The following is a 12,521-nucleotide window of genomic DNA, read 5'->3' on the forward strand; positions in this document are numbered from 1 at the left end:
CGTGCACCCCCTACACGCGCGCCACTCCAGCAACTCGGTATTCGCACTCTGGGCGGAGGACCCCGGTCGCCCCGAGGACCACCAGGACCTGGCCTGGCGAGTCGGCCCGACTCCCCACGCCGAGGTCGTCCCCCTTCTTGACGCGGTACACGTACCTTGGGCAGATTTCCCCAAGGGAGAGGCCGATCAGCTACACGGGTTACTGCGGGAGTACGCCGACGTGTTCAGCGAACACGATTCAGACGTGGGTCGCACAGATCTCGTTAAGCACCAAATCGACACCGGGGCCGCCCGACCCATAAAACTCCCCGCGTTCCGCGTGGGCGCACTCGAACGCGCCCAGATCAAAGAGGCGGTCAGGGACATGCTCCGCGATAACATAATTCAGCCCTCGGCGAGCCCCTGGTCTGCCCCGGTGGTACTAGTAACGAAAAAGGACGGGTCAACCCGTTTTTGCGTCGATTACCGCAAACTAAACGCAGTCACCCTCGGCGACGCCTTTCCCATACCGCGTATCGACGACACCTTTGACAGCCTCGCCGAAGCGCGGTATTTTCCCACCCTCGATCTCGCGTCCGGGTACTGGCAGGTGGAGATGACGGAGGAGGATCGGCCAAAAACCGCATTCACCACCCCGATGGGACTATTCGAGTTTCGAGTACTCCCGTTCGGGCTCACCAACGCGCCCGCGACGTTCCAGCGGCTGATGGAGTTGGTGATGCGGGGCTTGCAGTGGGAGCAATGCCTGATTTACCTGGATGATGTGATCGTGTTCAGTAGATCTCTGTCTGCGCACTGGTCCAGGTTACGGGAGGTGTTCCAGCGACTGCGAGCGGCTCATCTCAAGCTCAAGCCGCGTAAGTGTTACATCGCACAGCGCGAGGTGGGGTACCTCGGACATCGCGTCAGCGAGGCGGGGGTGCGCACTGATTCGGACAAGGTACGCGCCGTAGTGGATTGGCCACAGCCAAGAAACCTGACGGAGATAAGATCATTTTTGGGGCTCGCCACCTATTTTCGTCGATTTGTAAAGGGATTCAGCGAGATTGCACGCCCCCTCACCCAACTCACTTCCCCCAAGAACCCCTATCAGTGGACGGAGGCCTGACAGACGGCCTTCACCACCCTCAAAGACCACCTCACACACACCCCCACACTGGCTTTCCCCGATTTTACCACCGACTTTATTTTGGACACCGACGCCTGCAGCAGCGGGCTGGGTGCGGTGTTGTCGCAGGTGCAGGAAGGGATGGAACGGGTGATTGCGTACGCCAGCCGGACCCTGAGCGGGGCCGAGCTGAACTACTGTGTGACCCGTCAGGAATTGTATGCGGTGATCTTCGCGTGTAAACAGTTTCGGCCGTATTTGTACGGCAGGAAATGTCGGGTGCGCACGGACCATTATGCTCTGCAGTTCCTCCTCACCTTCAAGGAACCGCGGGGGCAGATGGCCCGATGGCTGGCGCAGCTGCAGGAGTACAACCTGCAGATCGAGTACCGGGCGGGGCGGACGCATGCAAACGCGGACGCATTATCACGGCGACCCGCGGTGTGTGCTGAGACGAGGGCGGAGGAGGCCTGCCCGTGCTTCACGGGGGGACGTTGCCGACAGGCAACGGACCCCCGCGGTACGGAGTCGTCGGGTCAGCCACTCTGGTAAACGCAGATGGGGGCCGACTGTTCATGCGGGTGTTTAAGCCACACAGTACCCCGGCGATGCTACGACGACGCACCACAGTAGCCATCATACACCCCCTGCACGCACGCCACTCTAACGACTCGGTGTTTGCACTCTGGGCGGAAGACCCTGGCCACTCCGAGGACAACCAGGATCTGGCCTGGCGGGTCGGCCCAACCCCCCGGGCCGAGATCGCTCCCCTGCATGATGCGTTACATGTGCCTTGGGCAGATTTACCTAAGGGGGAGGCCGATCAGCTGTGCGGGTTGTTACGGGAGTACGCCGACGTGTTGAGTGAGCACGATTCAGATGTAGGACGAACAGACCTTGTTAAGCACCAAATTGACACAGGTGCAGCCCGACCGATCAAACTCCCCGCATACCGGGTGGGCGCGCCCGAACGGACCCAGATCAAGGAGGCAGTCGCGGACATGCTACGTGATAACATAATTCAGCCCTCGACGAGCCCCTGGTCTGCCCCGGTGGTGCTAGTGACGAAAAAAGACGAGTCGACCCGATTCTGCGTTGATTACCGAAAATTGAACGCAGTCACCCTCGGCGACGCCTTCCCCATACCGCGCATCGACGACACCTTTGACAGCCTCGCAGGAGCACGGTATTTTTCCACCCTCGATCTGGCGTCCGGGTACTGGCAGGTGGAGATGGCGGAGGAGGATCGGCCGAAAACCGCGTTCACCACCCCGATGGGGCTGTTCGAGTTTCGAGTGCTTCCGTTCGGACTCACTAACGCGCCCGCGACATTCCAGCGGTTGATGGAGTTGGTAATGCGGGGCTTACAGTGGGAACAGTGCCTGATTTACCTGGATGACGTGATAGTGGTCAGCAGATCTCTGTCCGAGCACTGGTCCAGGTTGCGAGAGGTGTTCCAGCGACTACGAGCAGCCCATCTCAAGCTCAAGCCGCGTAAGTGCTACATTGCGCAGCGCGAGGTAGGGTAACTCGGACACCGAGTCAGCGAGGCGGGGGTGCGCACCGATCCGGACAAGGTGCACGCCGTAGTGGATTGGCCACAGCCAAAAAACCTGACGGAGATAAGATCATTTTTGGGGCTCGCCACCTATTATCGTCGATTTGTAAAGGGATTCAGCGAGATTGCACGCCCCCTCACCCAACTCACCTCCCGTAAGAACCCCTATCGATGGACGGAGGCCTGCCAAACGGCCTTCACCGCCCTCAAAGACCACCTCACCCACACCCCCTTCCCTAGCTTTCCAGATTTCACCACGGATTTTATCTTGGACGCCGACGCCTGCAGCAGTGGGCTGGGCGCGGTGCTGTCACAGGTGCAGGGTGGGACAGAGCGGGTCATCGCATACGCCAGTCGGACCCTGAGTGGGGCCGAGCTCAATTATTGCGTGACCCGTCAAGAACTGTATGCCGTGATCTTCGCGTGTAAACAGTTCCGACTGTATTTGTACGGCAGGAAATGTCGGGTGCGCACCGACCATTATGCCCTGCAGTTTCTCCTTACATTCAAGGAACCGCGGGGGCAGATGGCGCGATGGCCGGCGCAGTTGCAGGAGTAAAACCTGCAAATGGAGTACCGAGCTGGGCGTACGCACGCAAACGCGGACGCCTTGTCGAGGCGGCCCGCGGTTTGCGCCGAGACAAGGTTGGAGGAAGTCTGCCCGTGCTTCACGGGGGGCCGTTGCTGGCTAGCCCCCAGGAGCGCACCGAGACTAACCCTCCCCCGGCGAGAAGCAGTGCAGTATGTGCCACAGAGACCCCGGTAGGAGGAACCAGGGACCCGGGGGACCACTCGGCGGGCACGGGGCCCACACCCCGGGGCCCGACGGGTCACGCAACTCCACCCGATTGGATCCAGGAGGACGTCGGCTGTGCATTTCCGGGCCTGGACGACGCGTAGCTGAGACTGACCCAGCTGCGGGATCCGGATCTGGCGGCGGTGGAAGCGGCCCTACCGGAGAAGAAGGACGCCCTACCAGGACCCTGGAGTGGTTTGTACGCCCGTTTGTGCGTGCAGAACGGGGTAGTACGAGAGCTGACCGAAGCCGGCCAGCCTGGGTTCATCTGTGTTCCCGCCCTGGTGCGACCCCAGCTGCTAAGACTGGTGCACGACCACCCGCTCGGGGGCCATGACGGGGAACGGCGCACTCGGGAAACCCTGCGTCGCCAGTATCTCTGGCCCAAGTGAGCACAAGACGTTGCCGCCTGGGTACAGGGCTGCCGCACGTGCCAGCAATGCGGGCTGAAACCAGCACGATACCAGGTACCCCTGAGACCGTTCCGCGTCAGTCGAACGAATCAGCTGGTTGGGATCGACCTGCAAGGGCCGTTCCCGCGATCCCACCGGGGCAACCGATATATTCTCGTAGCGGTGGAGTACTTCACACGCTATCCCGTAGCGGTGGCCATGCCCGATAAGACAGCCCTCGTAGTGGCCCGAGCGTTCGTGGAACACTAAGTACTGAAGCACGGGATCCCCGAACGAGTCATTACCGACCAGGGTAGTGAGTTCGAGGCAGAGCTATTCCAGGCGCTGTGCCGGGAGTTCGGGATCCAGAAGGACTGAACTACGGCGTACCACCCCCAGGCAAATGGGATGGTAGAGAGGCTGAACCAGACTCTAGCAGGGAAGCTTAAACGCATGGCGGCCGCAAATCAACGGGACTGGGACGAACACCTCGCCTATGCTCTGTTTGCCTACACCACCACGGTACACACATGTACGGGACAGACCCCGTTCCTAATGATGTTTGGTCGTGAGTCTCGCCTACCCACAGATCTGCTGTTCGGTGTCCCTCCGCCGCAATGGGAGGAAGGGAGCCGCCCCGTGGAGCACCTGATGGAAACCCTACGAGGCGCGAGGGGCCGGGCCTACCCGCAAGGCGAGGCCGCACACCAGAGGCAGGAGCAGGGGACCCGACCCCGAATGGAGCCCCCGTTCTACTCGGCGGGCTCTAAGGTATGGCTGCAAACCCCTCGCGTCGGGGCCGGGCAGGCGGGGAAGCTAACCACCTACTGGCGGGGACCCTGGACCGTGGGACGACAGATATCCCCCTGGACTGTACTGATTCAGGGGGGGGAGAGAGGCCGGGAGATGGTGGTCAACGTCCGGCGACTAAAACCATGGAGGGCGGCCCCAGCGAAGGAGAACCCTGCCGCTCGAGTACCCCAAAACCCCGGGGTCCGCACACCCCCCATACCCGGGGGCCTCGCACGGTATATGGGCCCCACGGAGCCCAGGGCCCCGGGGGGTCCTGACCCGGGCCAGGGAGGACGGTGACGATGGCCCCTGAACCCTACCGCCCCCGAGTTTGTCTCCCAGCCCGCAGGTGCCAAGGACCAAGGAAAACCGCTGGAGTGGAGGAGGAGACCGCCACCCGAACTCCGGGAGACGGAGCCACCACCCCCGAGGCCGGCCACGAGGACTGGACGAGTTCCGCGGACCCCGCGGCGCTACCTCGTGGGAGCAACCCAGGCGAGGTGCTCCAGTCAACCCGGGACGGGGACTGGCACCTCGGGGGGCTATGTGGTGCCACAACAGCGAAGCCACTCCGTCGAAACTGGAGCCGTCGCTGTGCTGCTGCGACCGAGAAGCCACCCGGCTCTCATCACAGCACTTCCCCTGCCACCCCCACCCCCACCTAAACACACACACACTCAAGTAGGGCCTCATGGGGAGGGAGGGGGGCACCTGCCCTGAGTTTTTACCCGAGAGTCCCCCTCGTGGGGGTGCTCCACGGTTTCTCAGGGTCAGGGAATTGGCAGGCAACCCCCCACCCCCCCCAGGCCAAATGGCACTGCGGCGCCGTGGCTTAACTTAGAATTAAATGACCACGGCGAACTCACTGAGAACCGCAGTGAGGAGATGCTCAAGACACACACGGACCAGGAGACAGGTGGGGGGAGGGGCAGCGTGGGTTAAGCGTCTCTACCCATGGTGCACCGCGAGCTAGCGTCTCTACCCATAATGCACCGCGGATTAACGGCCCTAACCATGATGCACTGCGGATTAATGGCCTGACCCGTGATGCACCGCGGATGGGCGCTGCGAGGGCTTTGAAAGGAGCATAAAAAGGGACGCTTTGTTGAAGCAGGGGGCCATTTTTTATTTGACTGGAGATCAACAGGAGGGATGGATCGGGGAGCCGTCACCGGACTGTTACTCGCACGTCCGTGAGACGGGGCAGAGAACAGCCAGATTCTGTTTACAGCATCATCTATCCGCGACCTCCATCGCTGCAAGGTCGGACCGTAAGTACGAGGGAGAGAGGTAAGACAAAGGGACGAAATTCGGAGAGAAAATAGAGGGCAGACAGGTCCATTAAGTATCAGGCAGTAGCGAGATAGGTTAGACCTGTCCTGCTGGTCCGTACTGATACACACAGTCTAGTTCGATACTCGCGGGGAATAAAACCACTAATAGGATAAAGCTGTGTCGTGGTCACTGTGAGTGCGAGGAGGGAGACGGAGTGTTTGGTGTTCGCATACCGGTACGAGTGTGTACAGAGTGTTTTGTGTTCGCGCGCATACGCGGCTGTTTGCAGCGAATAAGGGAGTAGAACGTGCTTAGTGCCGGTACCTGTACAATCGTTTATAGTATTGTTCAGCGCGCGCGTACCTACACGAATATCTTCGGTGGTGCCCAGCGCTCGTGTACCTGCGCAATAGCCTACAGTAGCGCTTTGCGCTCGCGCGCCTGTGTGACGGGGTGGCTGGCGCGCACTCGCGCTATTGTCTAATAGCGAATTAAGCGCCTGGCGTGTGTGAATACGCAGCTGTGTAAACAGCCCGTTAAATCGGAGCAAAGTAATTGCGGCGTGGTTGTTTTTGCTTAAGCGCGTGGAGCGTGGGTGGGAGGGAATCCCACGGAGGCTCGCCGCGCCTGTTTATTCCCGTGCAGGACTGGGTTTTGCTTTGCGAGCGCGCTCACCGCGACACGCCGCCGTTGAACAGGGTAGCGCATCGCGAGCGCCCGAGCCGCTAATTAAGCTACGCAAACGCGGTCGACATCCCAGGCAGAGGTACAGGGGGGCGAGGCATTAGGGGTTGGTAGTCTGGACCTGACAGAGCAGCCGGGGAGGTAGCGGTATGGATGGAACGGGGGAGTCGGTGGGCAACGGCCCCGACAATTCAGTGATGGCGAGGGACGGTAGCCCCCACAAGATCGCGCAGGACTTCCAGACCGACCTGCGCTTCCAGAGCTCCGCTGTCATGGCTCTGCAGGAGGCCAGCGAAGCGTTCCTTGTTGCGCTCTTCGAGGACACCAACTTGTGCGCCATCCACGCCAAGCGCGTCACCATCATGCCCAAGGACATTCAGCTCGCCCGCCGCATTCGTGGCGAGCGCGCTTGATCGCCCAGCTCGACCCTCAAAGCACAACATAAAGGCTCTTTTCAGAGCCACCACTTTCGCATGAAAAAGCTAACTTGTGTGTCCTTTAAAGTCCGCATGCCTGTTACGGCGACCTTCGTTTGCCAGTCACGGCTATCACGAGTCGCAAGGCTTAAGCGACCAAGTTCATTTTCTATACCCCTCTGCTCATATTTTGCAATATCACAAGTCCGTGTTGTATTTAAGCGTTGTGGAACCATGTCTACATAATGTACAGTAAACGGCTGATTTCGGTGAAATACATGAACTATTAAACGCTGTTTAAAGCTCAAGCTGAAAATACGTTCGCATTTTGCAAACTAAGAGACTGAGTTATTCACGCACATATATTTCTAGGCATTTGCCCGAATAGGCGGTTAAATTAATATATACACCGTATAGGCGCGTGGGATATCAATCATGAGCTCAAGGCTATCACTATGATTTCTTATAACAAATTATGTCCCTCAAATGATGATTATAAATAATACATTGATAGTGGCGGAATCAGCTTGCCGCTGAATTTGTTTAGGTGAACTCTATCATGCTTAATACTTGAACCTATTAAGTACGTGTATCGCATCGTTTCATTCATAAGATGTGTCCGCATACAAATTATATATATGGATATATATAATATTGGTAGGAACGAAGTTGTAAACTGAGTGTACCAGCCTGTATTAGATTACTGTGTCCGTCCGTCCGTCGCCTTTAAATACTTTAACGAAGTGAAAACTCGTGCTGTTGGGGTGTAAAAATAAAATTGCGCAAAATTCCAATGTTCCTACCAGCCCACCCTGCAGGGACCTGTTTAAAGTCAACATCGAATCCTCGCGTCCCGGCTTTTCATTGGTCTCTCAGGAGAGGGCGGGACCGACCGAGAGGAGCCATTCAGCAGCGACGCGCTCTACGATCCTCTTCTCAGCTATAAAAGTCGCTCAAGGGGGTGCGGATGATCATCACAACTCGTTCTTGCTTAGTCCCCAGTGCTTTTAGTATTCTCGGTCCCCTAACCATGTCAGGACGTGGCAAGACCGGTGGCAAATCTCGCGCAAAGGCAAAGTCCCGCTCTTCCCGCGCAGGCCTGCAGTTCCCCGTGGGCCGCGTTCACAGGCTGCTCCGCAAGGGCAATTACGCCCAGCGGGTCGGCGCTGGAGCTCCCGTCTACCTGGCAGCCGTGCTCGAGTACCTCTCTGCCGAGATCCTCGAGCTGGCTGGCAATGCCGCCCGCGACAACAAGAAGACGAGGATCATCCCCAGACACTTGCAGCTCGCCGTGCGCAACGACGAGGAGCTGAACAAGCTCATGGGCGGCGTGACCATCGCCCAGGGCGGTGTGTTGCCAAACATCCAGGCCGTGCTGCTGCCCAAGAAGACCTCTCAGGCAAAGAAGTGAACGCGCCGCCGCCTCTACCACCACAACAACGGCTCTTTTCAGAGCCACCCACTTGCTTGCAAAGAGCTCGTTCAGTCGTACACAGGGGTTGTGTTATTAGTAAGGACACCGTCGTCTCGTGGCCCTCGTCCCAAATGACTCGCAATTAAACGAATGCTCTGCTCATTATAGATACCCCTTTTCTCTAATTTGGGAACGGTGTTTGAGCAGCATTCCAACATTGCATCAATCATAAAACATGGTTTAGAATTAATTGAGGGCGTTAGTATTTTAAGAAAGTATTGTCTTTTTCAGAAAAAAAACGTTATTTTTGAGCGGTCAGATTACATTGGCTATTTGACGCCATCACCTTACAGTACACGCGCACGAATTGACCGAAGTTTTTTTTCGGAAATGAGCGATGGAGGGCTTAAAAGGGACTGCGCTAAAAAAGTGAATCCGATCGGACGATGCGCGATTCCCTCCACCCTAACGGCTCTTTTCAGAGCCACCCACTTAGTTCAAAAAGTGAACCAGATGTTGCTGCGCTTCAATTAGTTAATCGTTAACACCTGACAGTGTATTACATTGAAGCTGAATGCGTGCCATATTCTGTAAGTCAAACCCATTTACGGCGTGGCGATGGTTGCTCGCCGTGCCTCGGCCCTGATCAAGGAGCTCGACGGTTGGTGCAGTCGTGAGGATGTGTAGATTGGATAAGTTACGTACATTCGCCAAATTAACTTGATGACATTTAACCACTCGATGTGTTTTAAGCATTGATGTGATGGGAGTAATCGAGCCCGAAAGCAGGCATCATAAACACAGGCGAGGCAGGTGGCAGCTCCCTCACTCGAACTGAGTGCAGAGTAATCTCAGCGACATCCGCATTCTCGCTGCCGATTCTAATCTAAATCCAGATTCAAAATCGATGCATTCTTGACGAAACTCCAATTTTGATTATGTTGCACGTCTTCATTCCGTCATCATGTTACTGGTGCCAAATATGGTATTTAGTCTAAAAATGTATTTATTCCAGACAGCTTTACTCAATTTGCCTCCTTTCGCTCGTTCCGCCTTTTCACTATTTTTTTGTTTTGTAAAAATTGCAGTGCACCATCTAAACTTCTCAATTAAAAATAATTTACATTTGTAATTATCGCATTGTTTTTGCAATGTCTTTCTTATCTTCATCATTAGACCTCCTTTGCCAGTACCAAAATGTTTTATATATTATCATAGTATGTTTTTTGTTTGCATTTTGACTGCAGGTATTGTGGTTAATGCATACATGAATCCTTGTAATAAGGTTTCAGATTTGTTGGTCTTTGACGTCACAACGCTCCGGGTATAAATGCGGCTGCTGCAGGGTGGGCGCGCCATTTCTCGCGAGCTTTGTCAGCAGTAGCAGAGTTAGTCGCCATGTCTGGACGCGGGAAAGGCGGTAAGGGGCTCGGTAAGGGAGGCGCAAAACGCCATCGTAAGGTGCTGCGCGACAACATCCAGGGAATCACCAAGCCCGCCATCCGCCGCCTCGCTCGCCGCGGCGGTGTGAAGCGCATCTCGGGCCTCATCTACGAAGAGACCCGCGGCGTCCTGAAGGTCTTCCTTGAGAACGTCATCCGTGACGCCGTCACCTACACGGAGCACGCCAAGCGCAAGACCGTCACCGCCATGGACGTGGTCTACGCCCTCAAGCGCCAGGGCAGCACTCTCTACGGCTTCGGAGGCTGAGTGCCCATCTCTCGCACACTAAACCAACCCAAAGGCTCTTTTTCAGAGCCACCCACCTCTTCTAAACTGCTTGCACGCCAGTGTTACCAAACCGTTCACGAAAGAAACACTTTATAAATGGGTTGTTGCGCGCCAATTCCTCGTGAGCGTGTGTTAGGGTCGCCGGCCCCCGGGATCTCTCCTGCCTGCGACTCTGTCCGCGAAGTACCGATGCTCCCAGACTCTCCACTAGTGTGGGAGCTGCCGCCGCCGCATTCCTCCCCGGGCGGGGAAAGGTCGTCGCGCTCCTGTTCCCTCCCCTGTGCTGTCCCCCCCCGAGTCCGGGTTTCCTGCCGGTGAGGCATCACCCTCGACCGCCCTGGGACCCGCTAGCGCTTCGCTAGGCCTCTTCCGCCCTCGTCTCAGCACACACCGCGGGTCGCCGTGATAATGCGTCCGTGTTTGCATGCGTCCGCCCCGCCCGGTACTCGATTTGCAGGTTGTACTCCTGCAGCTGCGCCAGCCATCGGGCCATCTGCCCCCGCGGTTCCTTGAAGGTGAGGAGGAACTGCAGAGCATAATGGTCCGTACGCACCCGACATTTCCTGCCATACAAATACGGCCGAAACTGTTTACACGCGAAGATCACCGCGTACAATTCCTGATGGGTCACACAGTAGTTCAGCTCGGCCCCGCTCAGGGTCCGGCTGGCGTACACAATCACCCGTTCCATTCCTTCCTGCACCTGCGACAACACCGCACCCTGCCCGCTGCTGCAGGCGTCGGTGTCCAAAATAAAGTCGGTGGTAAAATCGGGGAAAGCCAGTGTGGGGGTGTGTGTGAGGTGGTCTTTGAGGGTGGTGAAGGCCGTCTGGCAGGCCTCCGTCCACTGATAGGGGTTCTTGGGGGAAGTGAGTTGGGTGAGGGGGCATGCAATCTCGCTGAATCCCTATACAAATCGACGATAATAGGTGGCGAGCCCCAAAAATGATCTTATCTCCGTCAGGTTTCTTGGCTGTGGCCAATCCACTACGGCGCGTACCTTGTCCGGATCAGTGCGCACCCCCGCCTCGCTGACGCGATGTCCGAGGTACCCCACCTCGCGCTGTGCGATGTAACACTTACGCGGCTTGAGCTTGAGATGAGCCGCTCGCAGTCGCTGGAACACCTCCCGTAACCTGGACCAGTGCTCAGACAGAGATCTACTGAACACGATCACATCATCCAGGTAAATCAGGCATTGCTCCCACTGCAAGCCCCGCATCACCAACTCCATCAGCCGCTGGAACGTCGCGGGCGCGTTGGTGAGCCCGAACGGGAGTACTCGAAACTCGAATAGTCCCATCGGGGTGGTGAATGCGGTTTTTGGCCGATCCTCCTCCGTCATCTCCACCTGCCAGTACCCGGACACGAGTTCGAGGGTAGAAAAATACTGCGCTCCGGCGAGGCTGTCAAAGGTGTCGTCGATACGCGGTATGGGAAAGGCGTCGCCGAGGGTGACTGCGTTTAGTTTGTGGTAATCGAGCGCATCGCTTCCGAGGCGTCCCGCTTGGCTCACTACAACAAGCGCTCCACCATTACCTCTCGGGAGATCCAGACCGCAGTGCGACTGCTGCTCCCCGGCGAGCTGACCAAGCACGCCGTGTCGGAGGGCACCAAGGCCGTCACCAAGTACACGAGCTCCAAGTGAAGCCTCGATTCAACCATTAATTACAAAGGCTCTTTTCAGAGCCACCCACATCTCCGAACCTGTTTGTGCCAGTGTTAGCAGGAGCGCAAGACGAAACTTCAAACATAGAGCACTTGTCCAGGGTTTTGACGTTGAGCGCCGATTTATCATCAACGTAGACCGGGCTGGAGTCGCAGCCGGGCGCTCGGTACTCGCGGTGACGCGAGGCGCCGTCTGCTGCTGCCGAATGCAGCAGCGGCCCCGCACTCAGTTCACGCGGACATCGTTCATTGAGTGAAATGGAGAGATCCAGCGCATTTTTACCTATACCCACGTGAAAAAAAGCAATAACAATATTTATGCCACATATTCACCATTGATTTCATCTGCAGCCGATCCAGATAAAACATTGGATGTGTGGTGTTAGAGTCGCCGGCCCCCGGGATCTCTCCTGCCTGCGACCCTGTCCGCGAAGTACCGACGCTCCCAGACTCTCCACTAGTGTGGGAGCTGCCGCCGCCGCACTCCTCCCCGGGCGGGGAAAGGTCGTCGCGCTCCTGTTCCCCCCCCTGTGCTGTCCCCCCCCCGAGTCCGGGTTTCCTGCCGGTGAGGCATCACCCTCGACCGCCCTGGGACCCGCTAGCGCTTCGCCGGCACCCAAACGCGACGCTCCCCGCCCGCGCAGTCCCACGCACCAATTACACGCGGGAAACAGGGGGTTAAAGGTG

General features: G+C 57.4%; 2 protein-coding genes across 2 annotated transcripts; both read left to right on the plus strand.

Annotated features, from left to right (window-relative positions):
• The first annotated feature begins 7,979 nt into the window (after positions 1-7,979).
• Positions 7,980-9,253, plus strand: LOC142929537 (histone H2A-like). Its single transcript, XM_076070959.1, has one exon. It carries the CDS (start codon positions 7,989-7,991, stop codon positions 8,430-8,432), a length of 444 nt encoding a protein of 147 aa, XP_075927074.1. The 5' UTR covers positions 7,980-7,988; the 3' UTR covers positions 8,433-9,253.
• A 557-nt stretch (positions 9,254-9,810) lies between these two features.
• Positions 9,811-10,192, plus strand: LOC142929410 (histone H4-like). The gene has a single exon (XM_076070828.1). It carries the CDS (start codon positions 9,834-9,836, stop codon positions 10,143-10,145), a length of 312 nt encoding a protein of 103 aa, XP_075926943.1. The 5' UTR covers positions 9,811-9,833; the 3' UTR covers positions 10,146-10,192.
• Positions 10,193-12,521: the final 2,329 nt, after the last annotated feature.

The sequence above is a fragment of the Petromyzon marinus genome, chromosome 31 (assembly GCF_048934315.1).
Source record: "Petromyzon marinus isolate PM22_M1 ecotype Great Lakes invasive population chromosome 31, UKy_Petmar_22M1.pri1.0, whole genome shotgun sequence".
NCBI classification, from domain to species: domain Eukaryota; kingdom Metazoa; phylum Chordata; class Hyperoartia; order Petromyzontiformes; family Petromyzontidae; genus Petromyzon; species Petromyzon marinus.